The 18301-nt window shown below is 39.3% G+C and overlaps 1 protein-coding gene across 1 annotated transcript in view; it reads left to right on the top strand.

Moving 5' to 3' along the window:
• STK32A (serine/threonine kinase 32A) overlaps nt 1–18301 on the top strand; it is a gene marked incomplete at its 3' end in the record, with an annotated part of 113985 nt that overhangs the window by 70963 nt on the left and 24721 nt on the right. Inside the window, exon 5 of the mRNA XM_081303817.1 lies at nt 11975–12012. Coding sequence (XP_081159943.1) covers nt 11975–12012 — 38 coding nt within the window. The remainder of the gene's footprint in view (nt 1–11974; nt 12013–18301) is intronic.

Here is an 18301-nt window from a genome sequence, read left to right as displayed (position 1 = left end):
GCCTTTGGGGCAGTGCTCCTGGGTCTCCACTGGCATCCATCCATTCTTTTTTTTTTTTTTTAATATTTTATTAGTAGGTGATGGACCTTTATTTATTCATATATGGTGCTAAGGATCGAACTCAATGCCTCACATGTGTTAGGCAAGCGCTTTACCACTGAGACATAACCCTAGCTCCCAACTTCCATTCTGATAAGCTTGATGACTGCGGGGTTCTAGTTTTTAAATATTTTGAATGTCACCATTGTGAACACATATGGTTATATAGAATGTTGCATATGCCTATTATGCTTAAATAAAATCTAACATATTATACATATGTACAATTTCCTCTTACTAGTAACTGCTCAGTTATACAGTGGTTACTGTATGTTAGGAACTTTTCTAAGTACTTTATAATATTACTATATTTATTCCTCACAGAAACCCTGTGAAGTAAATACTAATAAAAAGCCAAATTTACCAATAAGGAAATGAGGCATAGGAAGGTTTAGTTACTTGCCAGGGTCAAACACAAACTGGCTGGAATTCAATCTAAGGTCCTCTGGTGCCAATGGCTCTGCTGTTTTCCACACTCCCATACTGCTACAGGAGAGGGCAAAATTCAGCTTGCCCTCTAAGAACCCCAGTTTGGCAGCAACATACCTAACCCTAGGTGAGGGATTGGCCTAAATCAATCATGAAAATACTATTCCCATCAGCCTCCTTTAATATTGGGCATGGCTAGTGAGATTTGAGGAGGATTGTATTCTAAGGGGGCTCCAGAAAAACTTTTGCTTCTCCAGTGAAAGATGAGAACCCTGGTTGGTGCTGCTCTCCTTAGCTTCTGTTTCAACTTAGAGCAACAATTCTGAGATCAGGAGAAAATAAATTGTTAAGCAAAAAGCATTGCTAAATTGGCAGGATGGAGAGACAGACTGAGATGGAGTCTCCCTTGCTAGTATGGAACCACCACAAGACCCCTGGACTGCCTGTTCCTCCCACAGACTGTTTATGAGAAGAGCATACCACTAGTTGATGTCTGCTTGCCGAAGGAACATACCTGTAGTTCAACAAAGTTGGGTTTGTTGCATACTTAGAAAACTATGGAGCCTCTGAGAAACAATGCCAGGAAGGACTTGCGTGGGATTTGGGCTATTGAGTGACCCAAAGAAGGAGGGAAGGAGCATACTATTCCTTAGAACTGGGTACTATCAGAGAGTGGGGCCCTGATTGGGCATCCTTAGTAGTCCACACCCCTCCCCTGCCCAGGGGAGAGCAGGCCAAGACAGTCACTGATAGACACAGTGGTCATTCCTGTTAACCAGGTTGGTGGGGGTAGGAGGAGGATGTGCGGTCAGTTTGAAGTTTGCACAGTGACCTTGCTTTGGTGCTCAGGAGTGATTGCATGGCTGTTTTCTCCCTCTTGATCACTGCCACAAAGCAGCCTTCCAGCATTGGCATCCTGCAGGAGAACACAAAGCCTGGCCCCATACACCAGAGCAGCTCCCAGTGCGTCCATGTCAAGGCTGTTGTTGGCACCCGCATGCTCTCTGCTTAAGCCTTTGAGAGTCTGGTTTTTCGTCATTTGTTACAAAACCCATTCCTAACCACCACACTAATTGATACAAGCCCTGACTAATCATCTCCATACTGCAGTTTTACTCATTTAAGCAATTTATACTAGCACGTTCCTCCCTTAGCCTTCTTGCTGTAGCACCTGTCGGGAGACTTATTTCCTGGTATTAATTTCTTTTCACTGTCCCACACCCAGCAGTCTCCTTTTTTCCTGCAGTATTGCTGGCTCTGATGCTGGGTCTCCCCTGTATGGTCCCTCCTCTGCTGGCTATTGGACTTTATGGCCACATCAGTTATCCGTCTGCAATTTCAGCTCCGTCTCCTTTGCCAGGGGTCTGGATTTACACAACTGATGTTCCAGTCTGGGACCACTGTTCAATAGCTACGTGACATAGAAAGTGTCCTTGTCTCTCTGGTCCTCAATTTCATTACCTGTGAAGTTTAGATAGTAATAATAATTGTGCACAGATAGTTTATTTATTTTTTTGGCAGAGAGCAATGAAATAATACTTGTAAAACAGCATGATTTCTGGCATGTGATACATAATATTGACACTTTATTATAAGTTTGTGTGCTTTACAGGATAGTAAAGCAAAACATCTTAGGTCTAGAATACACTAGATGGGCGTATTCTGCAACTTTATTTTACTAGGTATAGACCCTGACATACCAGTCCTTTCATATCTAAGATAGCCCAAAGCTAATAGACTCACAGTCTACTTTGGAAAGATTCAGATGTTCTTTCAGTTTTATCTTTTTTTCTCTTTAAATTGGTGCCTAGGAAAGTTAATTTGCCTCATTTTTAAATGACAAGTTTATTTTTTGTACTACTAGAGTGGGTACTTTTAGTCCCGGAGTCAAAATGGAGCAAATCATTAATGGAATACTCCTTTCCATTAGTTAATGTTTTTGAAAGCACACTCATAACAGTTAATTATTATCAAGAGACCATGGTTGATCTTGTTCCTTTTTGTTTCCCTGTAGTTTGTAAAAATGCTTTCCCTGTCTCTGACCTGCATGTTTCTTTACTTACACCCTCCTGGGGTTGAGCAGGGGCCTTGAGTGCAGTCTAGTCTCTGTGGCTGTGTGGTTGGAATGGTTCTCTAATGCTCCATGTCCTTGCTTCCTAAGTTGTAAAATGCATTAACTATGACCTGGGTTTCCATCTGCGTGAATCTGAATCAAAGGAAATAATGGTAATGAATGAACATTGACCATAAGGGGGATGTTTTGCCATATAAATATTATGTTTCCGAAGATTGCAGGATGGTTAAACATCTCATTACTGGAACTGTGGTATACTGGTATACTTCTCAAGATGAGGTTTCTATACTGTTGTACTATTGGGGATATGAAATATCAGGATGAGCAGAATTCACTTTCCTAGACCAACAGAATTTTCTCCATAGTAAAAAAATTTGGAACTTTACTTTTATATTGATAGAGACATGAGTGGTATGTATATTAGTCTCTTTTTTATTACAGTAATGAAATAACCTAACCTGGGTACTTATAAAGAAAAGAGGTTTATGTAGCTCACAACAGGCCACACAACATAACAATGGCTCTGACAAGGGCCCCATTAACTCTAGAGTATTGTGACAGACAGATGGCACCACAATGGCAGGAGCCTGTGAGAGAAGGAGAGATCCTATGGTAAGACAGGAAGCCAAAGTGAGGGAGAGGGGACAGTCTTACAGCATCCTTCTTGGCTCCTCCTCTTAAAGGTTCCACCACTTATTAACACCACTGCTCTGGGGCCAAGCTTCCCACACACAGAACTGTGGGTGACACACTCAAACCAATCCACATTGCAGCAGCATGTTACAGAATGCAAAATCTACACGATCTTCAAATACACCATACAAAACTATAAAATCTAAAACTTGCTGCAGGCCAATTTGAACCATATGTCGGACCTCTGAGTATATGAGGATATTCTTCTCTCTCTTTAGAAGAAGTAAGATATAAACTTGAAATACGACCCAAGATTGTACCTCACAGTCTTTGGCTATAATTTCAGTTCTATCAGTTACTTGTCATGAGCTCTTGGACATGTAATTTAAACTCCCTGGACTCCCCCTTTTTGCAAAAATGAGTGGAATAGCTATGTAATGGACCCATCATGAGGAATAAAAAGATAAGTTGCCTTCAAATGACTGACACAGCATGGAGAGTAACCAGCAGCTCTAGCCATTGTCATCACTCATGGAAGGTATTACAGTTTCAGAAATTTTGGTGATTCTCCTTAAACATTCCTTCCTGTGTCCATAACAGAAACTGCTAATAAATCTTGGCCCTTCTTCCCCTTGAATATGAAGGACTTGCTCATCGACACAAGCAGGATACTAACAATTAAGTAGAATTGGAACCTACTTGCCATCCTACTTAAAATAGCCAAGTGAATCATTGTAGAAACAGCATGAAATTCATGTCCCCCTCTGCCATTTATGAGCTGCGTGATTGTGGTCAAGTCAACTGTTTCTTTATTGGTGATCAGCTTTTCTTTGCTGATTTATCTAAGTGACAAATCAATGATAATGATGAGAACTGGCTTTTCAGGAGGTTCCTTTGGGAAAAGCAGGGAAGGTTAGGACTAAACACTTTTTTTTTTTTGTACTGGGGATTGAACTCGGGGCACTTAGCCACTGAGACACATCCCTAGCCCCTTTTTGTATTTTGTTTAGAGACAGGATCTTGTTGAGTTGCTTAGGGCCTCACTAAATTGTTGAGGCTGGCTTTGAACTCTCTATCCTCCTGCCTTAGCCTCTCAAGCCATTGGGATTACAGGCATGTGCCATGCACCTAGCAGGCCTAAAGGCTTTTGAGGGTCAGCTGGTCAGGCTGGTCTCTCTGCTGCACTCCTCACTTGCATGTATTGCTGCCAAGTGCTCACTCAGCCTCTGTGACAGTATCTGTGCCACATTTTAAGATTTCCACGTGGTTCATGCCAACTGCAGATATCCAGGTCTGATAAGAAGTTCTTTCTCATTTCTTGCCTTAGTGTTTCTTTGTCACTACCCCAACTTGTCTCTACTGAAGAAGTTTAATCTTTTTCATCAGATGGTCCTTCAACAGCTGCTCCCTATTGTCCGTCCCCATTCTGCTGGGGAAACATCTTTGTTGGGTGATTATCTTGGTAAGCTGGTTAGACTGTGGGGGAGTGGAGAAGAGTGAAACCCTGAGATGGGAATCGAATAAGCTAGCTTTCGCTTTGTTGAGTGGGTATGTTTAATAAATTGTCAGGGCAATTGAGAAGAAATTCAGAACCTGTAGAAGACTCCTTAGAGTGGGAAAGCATTGATGAGTGTGCTGGTATTTTGAGTTACACTTTGGGAAAGAAACATAAATTCTGAGAGATATTTTCATGGACAGTAAAACCCCTGTCCTTGATACCTCATGATGATGAGTACAGTCCACATTCTTAATTAATATACAGTAGAATCAGATATGTATTATGTATTTTGGGATAAAGAATATTAAGCAATAATTCTATGAAAAGCCAGTTGTACTTAAAATGAATATGCAATTATATGCAACACGTTTTTTGAGCATTGGTAATATTCATAGCAGTACCTGAAAGCACACAGCCCCAGATCCCCTTGTAATGACTTCTGTAACTCAGGCATTCTCTTGAATGAGTTGTGAGTAAGGCTGAGTTGAGCAAAAGCAGCAGCCACTGGTAAGAAAGAGAGCAAGTGCAAGGCACTTGATAGACAAATATCCTGTTTTCCTGACCATGGCTTTATAACATAGAAATAATTTTTGCAGATGAAGAAGGGGTAGCTCAGGGAGTTTAAGTTCTTTGTCTGAGATTCCATAACCAGTAACTGACAGAGCCAAGATTACAACCAAAGACTGTGAGGTGCCATCAGGATGGTACCTGATCCATAATAACCCAGTCCTGGAAGCTTTTTACTCCTGCTTCCTGTTCCAAGCCCTGTTGTGCTTAAAATTTCCTCTCTCACCCCTCCCATCCCTACTCCACTCTTCTCTTAATTTAGTTCTGTTTTTGTGAACAAGAGCTTTTGTGTGATGCCCTAAGTAATATATTGCAGAATTATATGTATATTTTTCCCCCTCTCAAGAACTTGGAGATGATCAGTCTAAAGAATGTCATGTGACAAAGAATTAAACACACACTGTGGACCAGCTGTGGGATACTGAGGAAGTTGGCTTTGGTTTGCACATGCTTGTTCCCCGTTTCACATACCCCGTGTTGGGTTTCAGGGTGAGCAACTTGATTCCAGGGTAGGCACTTGAAGGGATGTAATTAGCCTATTGAGCTCCACTAATGTCTTGTAAAGCCATTCAAGTGAGAATGGCAGGTATATCAGTTCCGCCTTGGACTCCATCACAGGGAGCTTTGTATTTCTACTCTGCTATTTATAGTTCTCTGATGGAATAGCTAATTCAGCAAGACACAGCTCTTTCTAAACCATCAAAATCAAATGGAATGAAGAGTCTTGGAATGTGTTTATTCCAAGAATTGCTCTTTACCACCTCCAAATCCATAGCCCCTCTCTGAAAATATAAGCTCAAACTGTACAGCTCATTTATCACTTTTACACTAATATACACTGACACACTAAATGCGGTTGATATTTTAGTTAACCCAAAATATAATGAAAGAAAGTAGAGGGTCTGTTTGGGAATTTCTTTCTTTCTCTTTCTCTGTTTTTGATTGGGTTGTTCCGTTTTTGCAGGGCTTCGTATCTAGACGTTTGATAAAAACCAAGGGACCAGGATTTACTAATTCATTTTTATGGTTATTATTTACCTAAACATTTACTTTGTTCAGGAATTTTTATGAGCCCCAAAGGCTGTAGTATTGAACAATGCAGCAAAGATGTCTTTTCTCTTGGAACTTTCATACTAGTGGAAGGGAGAAAAATAAACTAATAAAAAAAATAAGTAGTGGGAGTGTTATTCTAAAATCTGTTGAAGGTGATGAGCTAAGGATGGAGTAGGGCACTGGTTGCATAGTCAGAAAAGAACTCAGAGAAGATGATGTTTTAGATCTGAATGCCAAGGAGAAGTCAGCCATAGGAGGGCCCTGGGATCAGGACTGCAGGCCAGGGGACAGTCTGGGCAAAGGAGAGAAGGGGGTCAGTGAGGCCGGAGCATGCCTGCTGTGTGGGTGGGAGAGCCAGGCTAGGGCACATGTGGAGCACAGGAGACCAGGGAAGAGGGTGATAGGACATATTCCAGGTGCAGGGTGGGGGCAATGGAAGCTGTTGGGCAGGGAAGATGTGTGCAATGGAGAACTCCACTCTGGGTGCTTTGTGGATAGTGGATTTGCAGAAGAGAAGAGGACAAGCAAGAAAAAATGTACTGCTGCAAGACTTCAACCAAGAGATGAGTGTAACAGCAGATATGTAAATTCTATTAGTAATTTATTGATTGATATTTTTAAATACACAAGACATAAAATATACCATTCTAGCCATTTTAAGTGACAAAGTACATTAAGTACCTTCACAATGTTATATAGTCATCACCACTATCCATCTCCAGAACTTTTCCATCATCTCAAACTGAAGTTCTGTATACTCATTAAAGATTGAATGGTAATTCTGAGAAATCTATATATTATTTTCAGTAATTATGTTTTAGACTTGTCATGAGTTTCTAAGGGATTGCCATTGGGTTTCAAGAAAAAAAATTAAGAATAGTCTCAAGATTTTTACCTTTAAAATGGGGCCATACACTGGGGTAAGGAATTCTGGACTAAGAGTTTGGTGTTTATTTGGGGTAAGGTTGCAGATGACTATCAAAGATTCTGTTGAGGGTATATTGTATTTGTCTCAGTTACTAGATAATCAGATGGAACCTTCAGGCAGGCAGTTTTATGTACTAATCTGGCACTTCAGGGTCAGTACTGGAAATGCAAATTTGATACACATAACTACTTGCAATAAAATAATGTTTAAAATAATGGAACTTAATGAAATTATTAAAGTATATGTATGTCACTGTGTCTATCTATTTATGTTGTGTATGAGACTGAAACTTGGAGAATCCCAACATTGGAGAAAAAAAAAATTGTACCTAGAAGGCACCAGTACTGCAGATTAAAGAAGGGATTCTGATGTTGGAAAAAAAAAACAGTAAAAATATGGATTTTTCTAAGCCATGAAAATAAAGTGTGTTGGGGGGGAAGTAGTGCTCTATCTCCTGAGAAGTTAATCCCAGTAAGTAACAGTGGCAATTGGATTTGGCATGCTGGAGGTCATCAGTGAACTTGACAAGAGTAATTGCAGGGAGTGGAGGAGATGGAAGCCTGTTTAGGTTGGTGGAGAAGAAGACAACAGTTGCCATCTCTGTTTGCTCACCTGTCCGTAACACAATCCAGAGATTTTATTATAAAGGAAAATAGTAAGATGGGACAGTAAGTGGCAGTGGCTTTAGGAGACCCAATCATAACATAAGGAGAAGGAGATGGTGTAGGAGAAGGTAAAGACACTTCCTGAGGGAAATCCATGAGAAGGTGAAAGTAGATCAGAGCCCCAGTAGAAGAGTTGGTCTGGAATAGGTGCAGGGACTCTTCATGCAACATAACTGGAGGGAACTAATGACAAATTGGAAGGTTGGTAGACTTGGTGGTAGGTGAGTCCACAAGCCTTGGTTCTTTTCTCTTTGTGAGGTCGGGAGGCCATCGATTGAGAGAAAGTAGATGGAGAGAGGTTTGAGGAGCAAAGCAAAATGTCAAGTGGTCACCTTGGAGAAGGGAAGGATCACAGCATTGCCTGGCACACTGATGCTTATTTGAATGAGAACAGTGAGGGTTATTATGTCTTTTCTTCTAGGTAAGTTCAGGTGCTTGGTTATAGCCAAGAAGACTTGGGGGGAGTACAATTCCATAACTTAAGGATTATACTAGGTAAGTACAACTGAAGGCAAGAAAGGTTTATTTTTTTCCCCAAAGAAAGTTAATAATGGACAATGGAAAAGAATCAAGAATTATCTGAGAGTCTTGATTTATAAGGAAAAAATTATAGAGTCAATATTGGGTGGTTTTGTTGTAGTAGATAAGACAATTTGGGAATTATATTGTATAGAAAGTCATGCTGGTCAGGGGTTAGGCCATGGTAATGACTCAGGATGATTAAGGAAAGGGGGAATAAGAAAACAGCTGGGTAGGATAAATGAAAAGATGATTGGAGGTAAGTCAGAGAACTGAGGGCCCAGGGACTTGGATGGAGCATACACAGAGACACTAAGTTGATCAAGAATGACAAGTAGCATCACCTGCTATCTGTTAATGATATGTAGGTTGTAACCAAACCCCACCATATTTCAACAGAAGAATTTGTCAGTGAATGGTAGGTGTTGCACTTTTCTAACACCTTTTCAATTATACATATGCCGTTAAGAGATTCATTTCTAAAATTAGCTTAACATGTTGGATTTGGACAGTGCCTAGATGGTATTTCTGAATGACTTCACATCAGAGTGCCCTAGAGGATTCTTAGTTTTCCACAGATATTTGGTCCTGTCCACGGAGTCTGATGCCTTAGGACTGAGCTAGGTCAGAGAATCCTCACTACTCCAAAGTTTCTAGGTGATTCTGTAGCATATCCAGGCTTGCTGATTACTAAGTTAATCATACTATAGACAGCCAGAAATGAAAGAAACATTTTAGAACAAATTATGTCATATTTAGATTTACTCCAAAAGGCTGAAGTGGCACTAAAGGAAAGAAATGGAGCTAAAATTCAGAGCTAGAAATCCTCAACTTCTTCTAGAATTTTAATATAGCATACTGGGTTTCTTTTCATTTTTCTTCTTCTGGTACACAAATAGACAATTTTATCATATTGCAGTTTTCCCCATAGTGACTTAGAAGTTACATTATCACATTTTAGAGAAACTGTGTAGTTAGAATCTCAGCTTATGTAATTTATTTTGATGTTTCAAAATCTACTTTATTTCACATTTTTATTAGTTTTTCTCATGTTCTTTCTCTGAACTTGTGGTAAACATGCCTCATTACGTCTATAGGCCTTTATGGCATGGTCCCTTATGAACCTTTCTCACCCTCTCTATCCCTGAGGGAACTGTGTCTCATCTTTATGTTATCTGAGTACAGTGACTTACCAAAACATATGAATAAATTTAAGATTGAAGTAGTAAGTATTAAACTAACTGTTGTTTATCTTATCTCTTTAAGTTTCAAGGTAACATCTAGGAAACCTAGTAGACATAATGATATATAGACCCAAAAAAGAAAAAGAATGCTCAGAGATTTAATAGTAAACTCAAAAACAAATTGCTAAATCTACAGCAATACATTCCTCCCAGCAAGTTCTCAATTCAGGCCAAGAAATTTTGCTGCTGGTTTTGCTATACCCAGCTCTCTCCTTCCTGGACCTATTTCTTCCCTGGCAGACTGAAAACCACCAGATGTAGATTTTTAAAAGCTGGAAAGTGCTTAACATCTGGTTTATCTCTAACTGCAAACTGTGGAGAGGTTTGGTTCTGTCTGGTAGCATTGTGTCTACACTATTAAGATCAGGCTTCTCTGGGTGTCTTTTAGTTACTCAGAACCCACTAGGCTCTATGAGACTGTGGGATGGCATACGCCATTAACCAAGAAACCATCCCCAATATCGTGGAGCTCATGAAGGCAAGTGTGATACGGGAAAATGAACACATGTGATAATTGTTCAGATGGAGAGGTACAATGTATAGTCAGAACACATGGCAGGAATATTTGATCCAGCACTGGGAAGTCACAGAAGTTACTCTGCAGGAAATGGCCGCTGGCCCATGAGGCTAAGGATGAGTCTGTGTTGTCTGAGTGTAGTGGTGAAGGGCATGATTCAGGCGGGGGAACAGCAGCAGGTGTAGAGATGTGCAGGTGAGCAGACACAGGGAGTGTTTAGAGGACCCCTTGAGCTGTGTGACTAGAACAGAGTCAGATTATGAAAGGCTTTTATGCCACATAAGTTTGGACCTGATAATTCCTGAAGTAATGAGATTTGTCAAAGGTTTTGTGGTGTGTCTTCAATACTGAGAATACTTAGCCCCAGAAACCTGTAATTTAATGTCCTCTTATACTATCTTCTCAGTAAATTGTTCCCTGCACCAGAGAAAAATTTGCCACTGATACGTGAATCCTTTCCAGAATTAATTTTAACAACCTAACCAACTAAATGAGAAGATTTTCAAGATCTGCAAGATAATCTGTTCCACCTGAATCTTGGTGTGCCATATTCTTGTTTCTGTTTTCGAGTGAGGGATTATTAGTCATTATTGCCAAGAAAAGAAGATGCTGGCAGTCTTGGTCTATCAAAGACCAAGGTCACTTTTTTATTCTAGTAACACAAAAGCCCACTTGACCAGACTGAAAATGTGTTCCCAACCCTGTTTCAGAATTTCTTTCCTAATGGCTTTTATGAATCTAGGCTGAAGGGCCTTAATGGTACATTAGGGAAGGGGACTGAAAATCTGAGAGTAGAGAAATGAGGTCTGTCATGAACCACAATGCTGTTTTCTAATTGAGGAGTACTGCTTACAATTATAATCATTACACAAGAGCTTTGAAAACTCTGTCGGCCATTACTCTTACATTAGCCTTCTATCTTTATTGGAAGAGAGAGGGTTTTGTTCCCCCCTATGGATTGGTTTTTGTTTTTATTTTTCTGTTTCAATTTTTTTAAAATAAAAATGGTATACATATTTAAGGTATACAGTACAATGCTTTGATAGACATCTACATAATGAATAGTACTGTCAAGCATATTAGCATATCCATCTCCTCACATGGTTACTTTTCTTTCTTTGTGGTGAAGGTACCTGAAATCTACTCTTTTATCAGATTTTCAATATGTGATACTGAAGTATGATAACTAGGTCATCATGCCATATACCAGTGCATGGAAGATTGGTCTCTTTACCCCAAGAATAATTACTAAGTAACTTGTGGGCATTAAGCCATCATCCTAAAAAATGTATAAACTCTCCAAGTTTAAAATATAACCACATTTCCCCTGTTTTATAGGGTCTTTAAGTTTACATCATTTCTGTAACTCTGGGTTACATAGGAAAATGATGACTAATCTTACTAGTGCTACTTTATGGCATTTGAAATGCCTCATATAATCCTATGGACTAATAATTACATGCTTAGATACAATATGCAACAGCAGTTAAGAGTTTGAATTTTTGAATGAGAGAGACCTAGGTCCAGAGCCCAGCTCTTTCCTTTACTGGCTCTTTGACCTTGAGTGAAGCCTCAGTTTTCAGATCTGCAATCTAGGGATAGTAGCAGTAATTGTCTCAGATTCGAGGAGATGGTGAGTGATGCAATCCTTTGGCTTCAGCTCTAATTAGCATTGTTCAGCACTTTCACCTTTATCCTTTAGCTCTGTTTGTTTTATTATGAACAACTTTCTCTTTTTACTTTCCTAGGGATATGAAGCCTGACAATATTTTACTTGATGAACATGGTGAGTAAATGATCTATTTGCAATCAGTTGCATGGCATGCATATAAAACAAATCATTCTCCCCAGCAAAGGAATATCACTTATGGAAAAGGTGTCTTGCTTGATGCAGTTGAGTTATATGTATAAACTCCATCTTATGGGTAGGAAGGACAATGTGGGGAAACTATGATTTATAGTAGTAGCTCCTACAACAAAACACCCTTAGATGATATTGAATGTATGTAATGAGAAAGTCATTCTCTACCTATTCTTCCATGATTACTTCTCTTCAAGAAAACCATCACAAGTTGTTTTGGTCTTAGTTTGCCTTAATATTGTATTATACACAATCACCTCCTTTTTTTTTCATAAAGACAGAGCAGTTCTCAAGCTTAGAGCCTTTGGTAGATATCAGTCTACACCAAGTTAGTGATATTATTTTATCATTGCATCTACATGTACGCTTTCCTTCTTATCAAGGAAAATTACTTTTACATTGTAGAGGAATATTAAGCATTCTATTAAAAAAAACTTTTAGTTAAAAATATCAGTGGGTTTATAGAAAATATGAAGTAATTAGAGTTACATATGTATATGATACCCAACTTGATATAGGATGTGGCAACAATCGTGAAGGTGTAAGTGAAAGCCTGAAGTTTAAAAACTAATTAGATATCTTCGGGAACAAGCTTTTGTCATCAGTGATCATATATGGACAGTCTCTTAATATTTGTTTTCATGTACATTTGGATTTATTGGTACTACACCAAGGAAGACCTGTAGGTGCACAGACTGAGTGTTATAAATGTTACCATGGCAATGTTCTATATCCAGAAAGCTGCTGGATGAGAGTCCTAAATCTGCAAAGCTCTCTACTCATTCAAGACTTTAAAGTAGGACTGAAACTCCAAGTACCATCCATTGCTCATTATTTATTTACTCCATTTAGTTTTAAACCAGATTTGTCAGACCCCACCTATGCTCAGAGGGCTAGAAACACTTTTGTGTATGACCTCTAATCTCAAAGCTCAGGGTCATTATTTATTTATGGACTGTCTAAAAAGATTTTTTCCACTTTCTTCCAGTACTTTATTTCTCCTTTACCTTTACTGCTTCTGACATTTGGGAACAGATTTCCGAGTCTCAGAAATATGAGCAATGTTGAGACTTGGCATGAAGGTGACTTTCATGAAAAATACCAGCTATCCCTGCCTGGAGTAGGATGCAACTTCATCTCTTGTTCTGGTTTACATACACCCTGTGAAGTCTCATAATTGTGGAAATGTGACCTACTGAGGTCACCTTTTAGCAAGAAAGGAAAAAAGTGCTCCCAGCTTTCTAACAGAACAAGGCTGGTCCAGCATGTTGGTCAACTAGAGTGGTTTAGTCCTCATTTGCCCCCTCCGCCAGGCGACTTTGTGCATGGTATCTTGAGTCACTCAGCTTGTCATCACTGTGGCCAAAATACCTGATGAAAACAACCTCAAGGAGGAAAGACTTATTTAATTTCACAACTTCAAAGGTATTCATCCATGGTTGGCCAGCTCCATTGCTTTGGACCTGAGGGGAAAGGGCATGGTGGAAGAAAGCTGCTCAGTTTGTGGCAGCCAGGAAACAGAAGGGTGGGGAGGAAGGAGCCCAGGACATGTCCCAAAAGGCATGCACCCAGTGACCTCATTCCTCCAAACCATGCCCTGCCTGCCTAGAACTTGATGATACTACTCTGTTATATTCTGTTTTCTCTGGCTTTCATCTGTCAATGGATTCATCCACTGATGAGGACAGAGCCCTAATGATCCAATCATTTTCTCAAAGCCCCACCTCAGGTCATCACTGCCTTGGGAACCAAGCCTTCAACACCTGGGCCATCGGTGGACTTTTCAGATGCAAACCACAACACATTTGTTGCTCTATCATTTTCAGAAGCTCTGAGTAGAGGCAGACTGATCTTATCAGCCAAAAGCTTTTAAGATTTGTCTTTCATTCCAAGAACAGTGTTTTAGTCTTGGGTCTCAGACTTGGCTTCATCTTATTTCCACCACGAGGGTACCTACTCTCCTTCCGTCAACTTTTTCCTTCCCATTATTTTCTTGGCAATTTGGTAATGATAGATGAGGAAGCAGGTGGAGAAATCAATTAATCATCAAGTTTAATCACCTTTAGAGACTTCCCTTGTAAAATATGGATTCTGTTATAGTGTAGTTAAGAGGAGGGTTCTGGAGTCAGATTGCCTTTCTTCCAGACCCAGTTTACTCACTCACTAGCTATGAGTTTCAACATGGTACCTAAACATCCACTGTGTTTTAGGTTTTTTTTTTTTTTCAGGATCAAAAGAATACTTACTTCTTAGGGTCATAATAAAAACTAACCAACATAATATTTATAAAGTGCTTAATGCAATGTTTGCTGCAAAGAAATCACTCAATAAAAGTTAACTATGAGTACGATTCCAATGAGGTAGTGGAGGCTTTCTGTTCTGGAGAAGGAAACCTGGACTACATCTTGTTTTTTTTTGTGACTATATATGTGACAGGATATATCTGATATGCATCAAGTTTGTAACAGAGTACTTACTTGTCTTCCTAAAATAATTATTTTGATTTCAGGAGCAACATGTCAAAGATTCTGCTTATCTACTTGTTACATCTTGGCTTTACATTTTTCATTTAATTCTTAACCCTCAGATAACTCCACCTTCAGTCTCCCATCCTGATTTCCTGCATGTGCACAATGGGCTAAGACCAATGTTGGTGACCTCTTTGGTCTAGTCTTGGTGGGGCTGGGGCTCTGTTGCTTAGGAAGTAGGAGCTGCCACCCCAATCTGCCCGAGAGACAGTTCCAGTGCACTACTGTTTTCTGGTGTATTATTTACGATGACCCCTTTCACTCTCAAGTTTTGGGCTTGAACAATGAATTCAAAGGAGCTTTTCTCTATTATAGTCCCATCCTGAACTTGACTGGAGAATTGTTCCTGCTTATAAAAGAAAAATTGCTTTGGGAAGGATTGTATAGGAATGGAATAGAACCATTCCAATAAATAAGATTAAAAGCCATTCTCTAAACATTGTCCTAGGAGTCCCTTTCTGGAAAAAAAATATATTTTTGAAGTTCATTTCTATTTATTTAGATTCCGAAAAACTAGGACTTCAGACTTTGTTCAGGGACCATAATTAACCACTTTTGAATGAATAAATCCCTGAGCTCCCCCTCCAGGTGATTGTGTAGTTGTTCTTATGAGAATCAGCTGGACCACAAATCAATGCCTAGTGTGATTTTTCTGTATGGAGCTCTAATTTGAAAGCTTTGTTCATCTTTTCCCTCTATAATTCTATTTCACTCTTGACAGGCCATCCCATGGGGCTTTTACATGGGGATTTTAGCAAAAGCTAAAATCTTTTTCTTTTTTTGTACACTTCCTATACTCGTCTTTCCAAGTGAGCTGTGTATTACACTATGCAGCTTATATTTTAATCCACACCACTTAGTGACAGGCAAGCACTTTGTTTTATTTATTCGTATTGATTCATATTACTGATGGTTGCTAAAAATATTGACATTTATTAGAGTTGATTGCAATATCAACTTTTACCAGCATGTGAATAAACATTCCTTGTCCATCTGAATTGGACTAGAAAAAATGTTTTTAATGTAGAGCATACCTGCCACTGTTCTTCTCAGGGGTTTTATTTACTAGTTCAGGCAGGTCTTGGATGACTCATAACGAACTGTCCTGATATATATTTTCACATTTTACCAATTTAAGGACATCAGCCAATTCTATCAATTCCATAATGTTTAATATTCTTGTGCTTTAATTATTGAAGAAATAAATGCTGCATTCAGACGAACAATAATATATGTCTGGCATATCAGAGACTATGACAATTGTGGAATCTTCTAATTTAGGTTTCTTAATATCATCTAAAGAGAAAAGGCAAAACCTCAATCTGGGGATGAGGAAGAACTGAGCCTGTTATATTAATGGCTTCTCTCCCACAGCATCCCAAAGTGTGCCTAAAAATCAAGTGGATGGTGTCTTTTGAAAACATATGTAATTCAGAATACTGTACCCAGTCCCACAATAATCTGATTTATTAAGTCTCAGGTAGTACCTAAGGATATGCCTTTTTAAAAAGCATTGTAGGGCTGGGGTTGTGGCTCAGCGGTAGAGTGCTTGCCTAGTATGTGCAGGACCCTGGTTTGTCCTCAGTACCACATAAAAATAAATAAGTGAAATGAAGGTATTGTGTCCAACTACAACTAAAAAATAAATATTTTTTAAAAAAGCATTGTAGGTAAAATGTGAGGTGCATACTTTGAACATTTGCAAATAGGAAAGAGTTTTAAAGTTGAGGGCCATGGCAACTGATTGATTATGGTGCCCCAGAGTCCACGCTAATAAGAAAGGTCCTTGTGCTGAGCAGGCAGGGTCAGAGCGCAGATCATGAGAACAAGGATGGCTAAATTCAATGACTCAGTAAAATGAATATAGATTTTAAGGGGATCCTGTCTCAAGCCACAGAGGCAAAAAGGAAAGGCACCCATCTCCTGCTGGTGCTGGATCAGGAAGTTCTTAGCCTGTACCCGAAAAACTTCATACTAGGAAAGTGCTTTGCAGATGGTTCTTGTGCACTTCAATAGCAGGAGGCTGAACCCTCCCTGTGACCCAGCACTCAAATTCACTTTTGCAGCGCAGGAAGGAACCTGGCAGATGGTCATCAGGGTGAGCAGAAGCAAAGTGTAGTAGTAGCTGGGGGAGCTGAGGTTGAAGGGCCACCATCTGTGGGCCTTGTAAAACTCTGATTTCAATGTTCAGCCCAAGAGCACTAGATTAAAACTTCCTCTAGATCCTGGCCCTCAAATGTTTCCTGTATATTTTGTACTAGGCATTCTGGCAGGAGAAAAACCAAAACAAAACAAACAAACAAACAAACAAACCCCAACAACTCTGAGCCAATCAGGAAGTAGTTCTTTCAGGATATGAAAGCTTCTGCCAATCTCATAACTCCCACCTGAGCGGCTCTACAACAAATTCTAGATCTTAATTTGAACTCTATTACTACTGAGCCCTGTGGACATAGCACAAACAATTCATGTATAAAATAGAGAACACCTCATTGAGTTAAAGGGAAAACTTCATGTGACAGCATTTTAAGAGCTGAATTAATCAGACTAATGTAAATAGTTAAAAGACAAACATTCAACTCTCAAATTCAACAAATATATAATGAATATTTCCTAGGGTCTGTTCCTTTTATTAAGCCAAGTCATCTTTCAAACAGTGATCTCAGATTTTATGAGGTTTTGAAATTACTTGGAGAGTTTGTTTAAACTCAGAGCCCCAGCCCCAAAGTTTCTGATTCAGTAAGGCTGGAGGAAACCCAAGAATTTGCATTTCTAACATGCTCTCAGATGACTGATGCTCCTGGTCTGTAGGAATCAGGTTGTCTTGACATATTTTACCTTCTACTTCTGCACTAGCATAGATAATCTTAGGACTAAGCTTAGAAAATCTACTCAGGCAAGAGAAGAAGGTTGCTGTTCCTCTGAATCAACTGTGAAATTTGAGGCCCAACTCTTCTACGCACCCTACTGAATTGGATTCTCAAGAGAGTAAAGTCCAGGCATATGTGTTTTGCAAAACTACACTGAAATTTCTAATAATGATAAATATCAACAACAAAACACTTACTTTCTGCCAAATGCTGTGCTAAATCTCCCAGAGTCATTAATTTATTTCATTTTCCCAGTAGCCATACCTTCTGAGAACCCTGCTATTGTTAGAGGGCCTAGTGATCTTTTCAAAGTTACACAGTTAGTAGTAGAAACTAGGCCTAAGGCCATGCAGTCTGATTCCAGAGAACAAGTTGTTAACCACAAATCTTCCAGGCCCACCTAATCTGCATCAAACCTTATGAACTACTGTCTGGTGTTTTAAGTGTAAACCATAGGGAGAAAAAAAGGGTGCAGGAAAAAAAAAAAGCTATAAACTGTCATAGGGAGAGAGTGGTTGAAATCACCATTGGTGCCATTAAGGCAATAATACCTTAATTTTTAATTAGATGAGTGCTACTTTTACTTTTTTAAAATATCATCACATAAACAAAAAGAAAACACAGTTTCTGCACAAAATAAAACCCCCATAGTGAAGGCAGTGAGATTTATCCTTAGCCATGGACTAAATATTATCAAAGAGCAGACTGTGGGGAGTGAGAACTATAGACCATGGGAAAAGAATTGGACCCCATCCTCCAATTGCGTCCTGGACTCATCAAAGCCACTGACACATAACTGGAAATGCAGAACCTTCA

Source organism: Spermophilus citellus (genome assembly GCF_964194105.1).
Source record: "Spermophilus citellus genome assembly, chromosome: 1".
Classification (NCBI taxonomy): Eukaryota; Metazoa; Chordata; class Mammalia; order Rodentia; family Sciuridae; genus Spermophilus; species Spermophilus citellus.
This window is presented reverse-complemented; position numbering and strand designations above follow the sequence as displayed.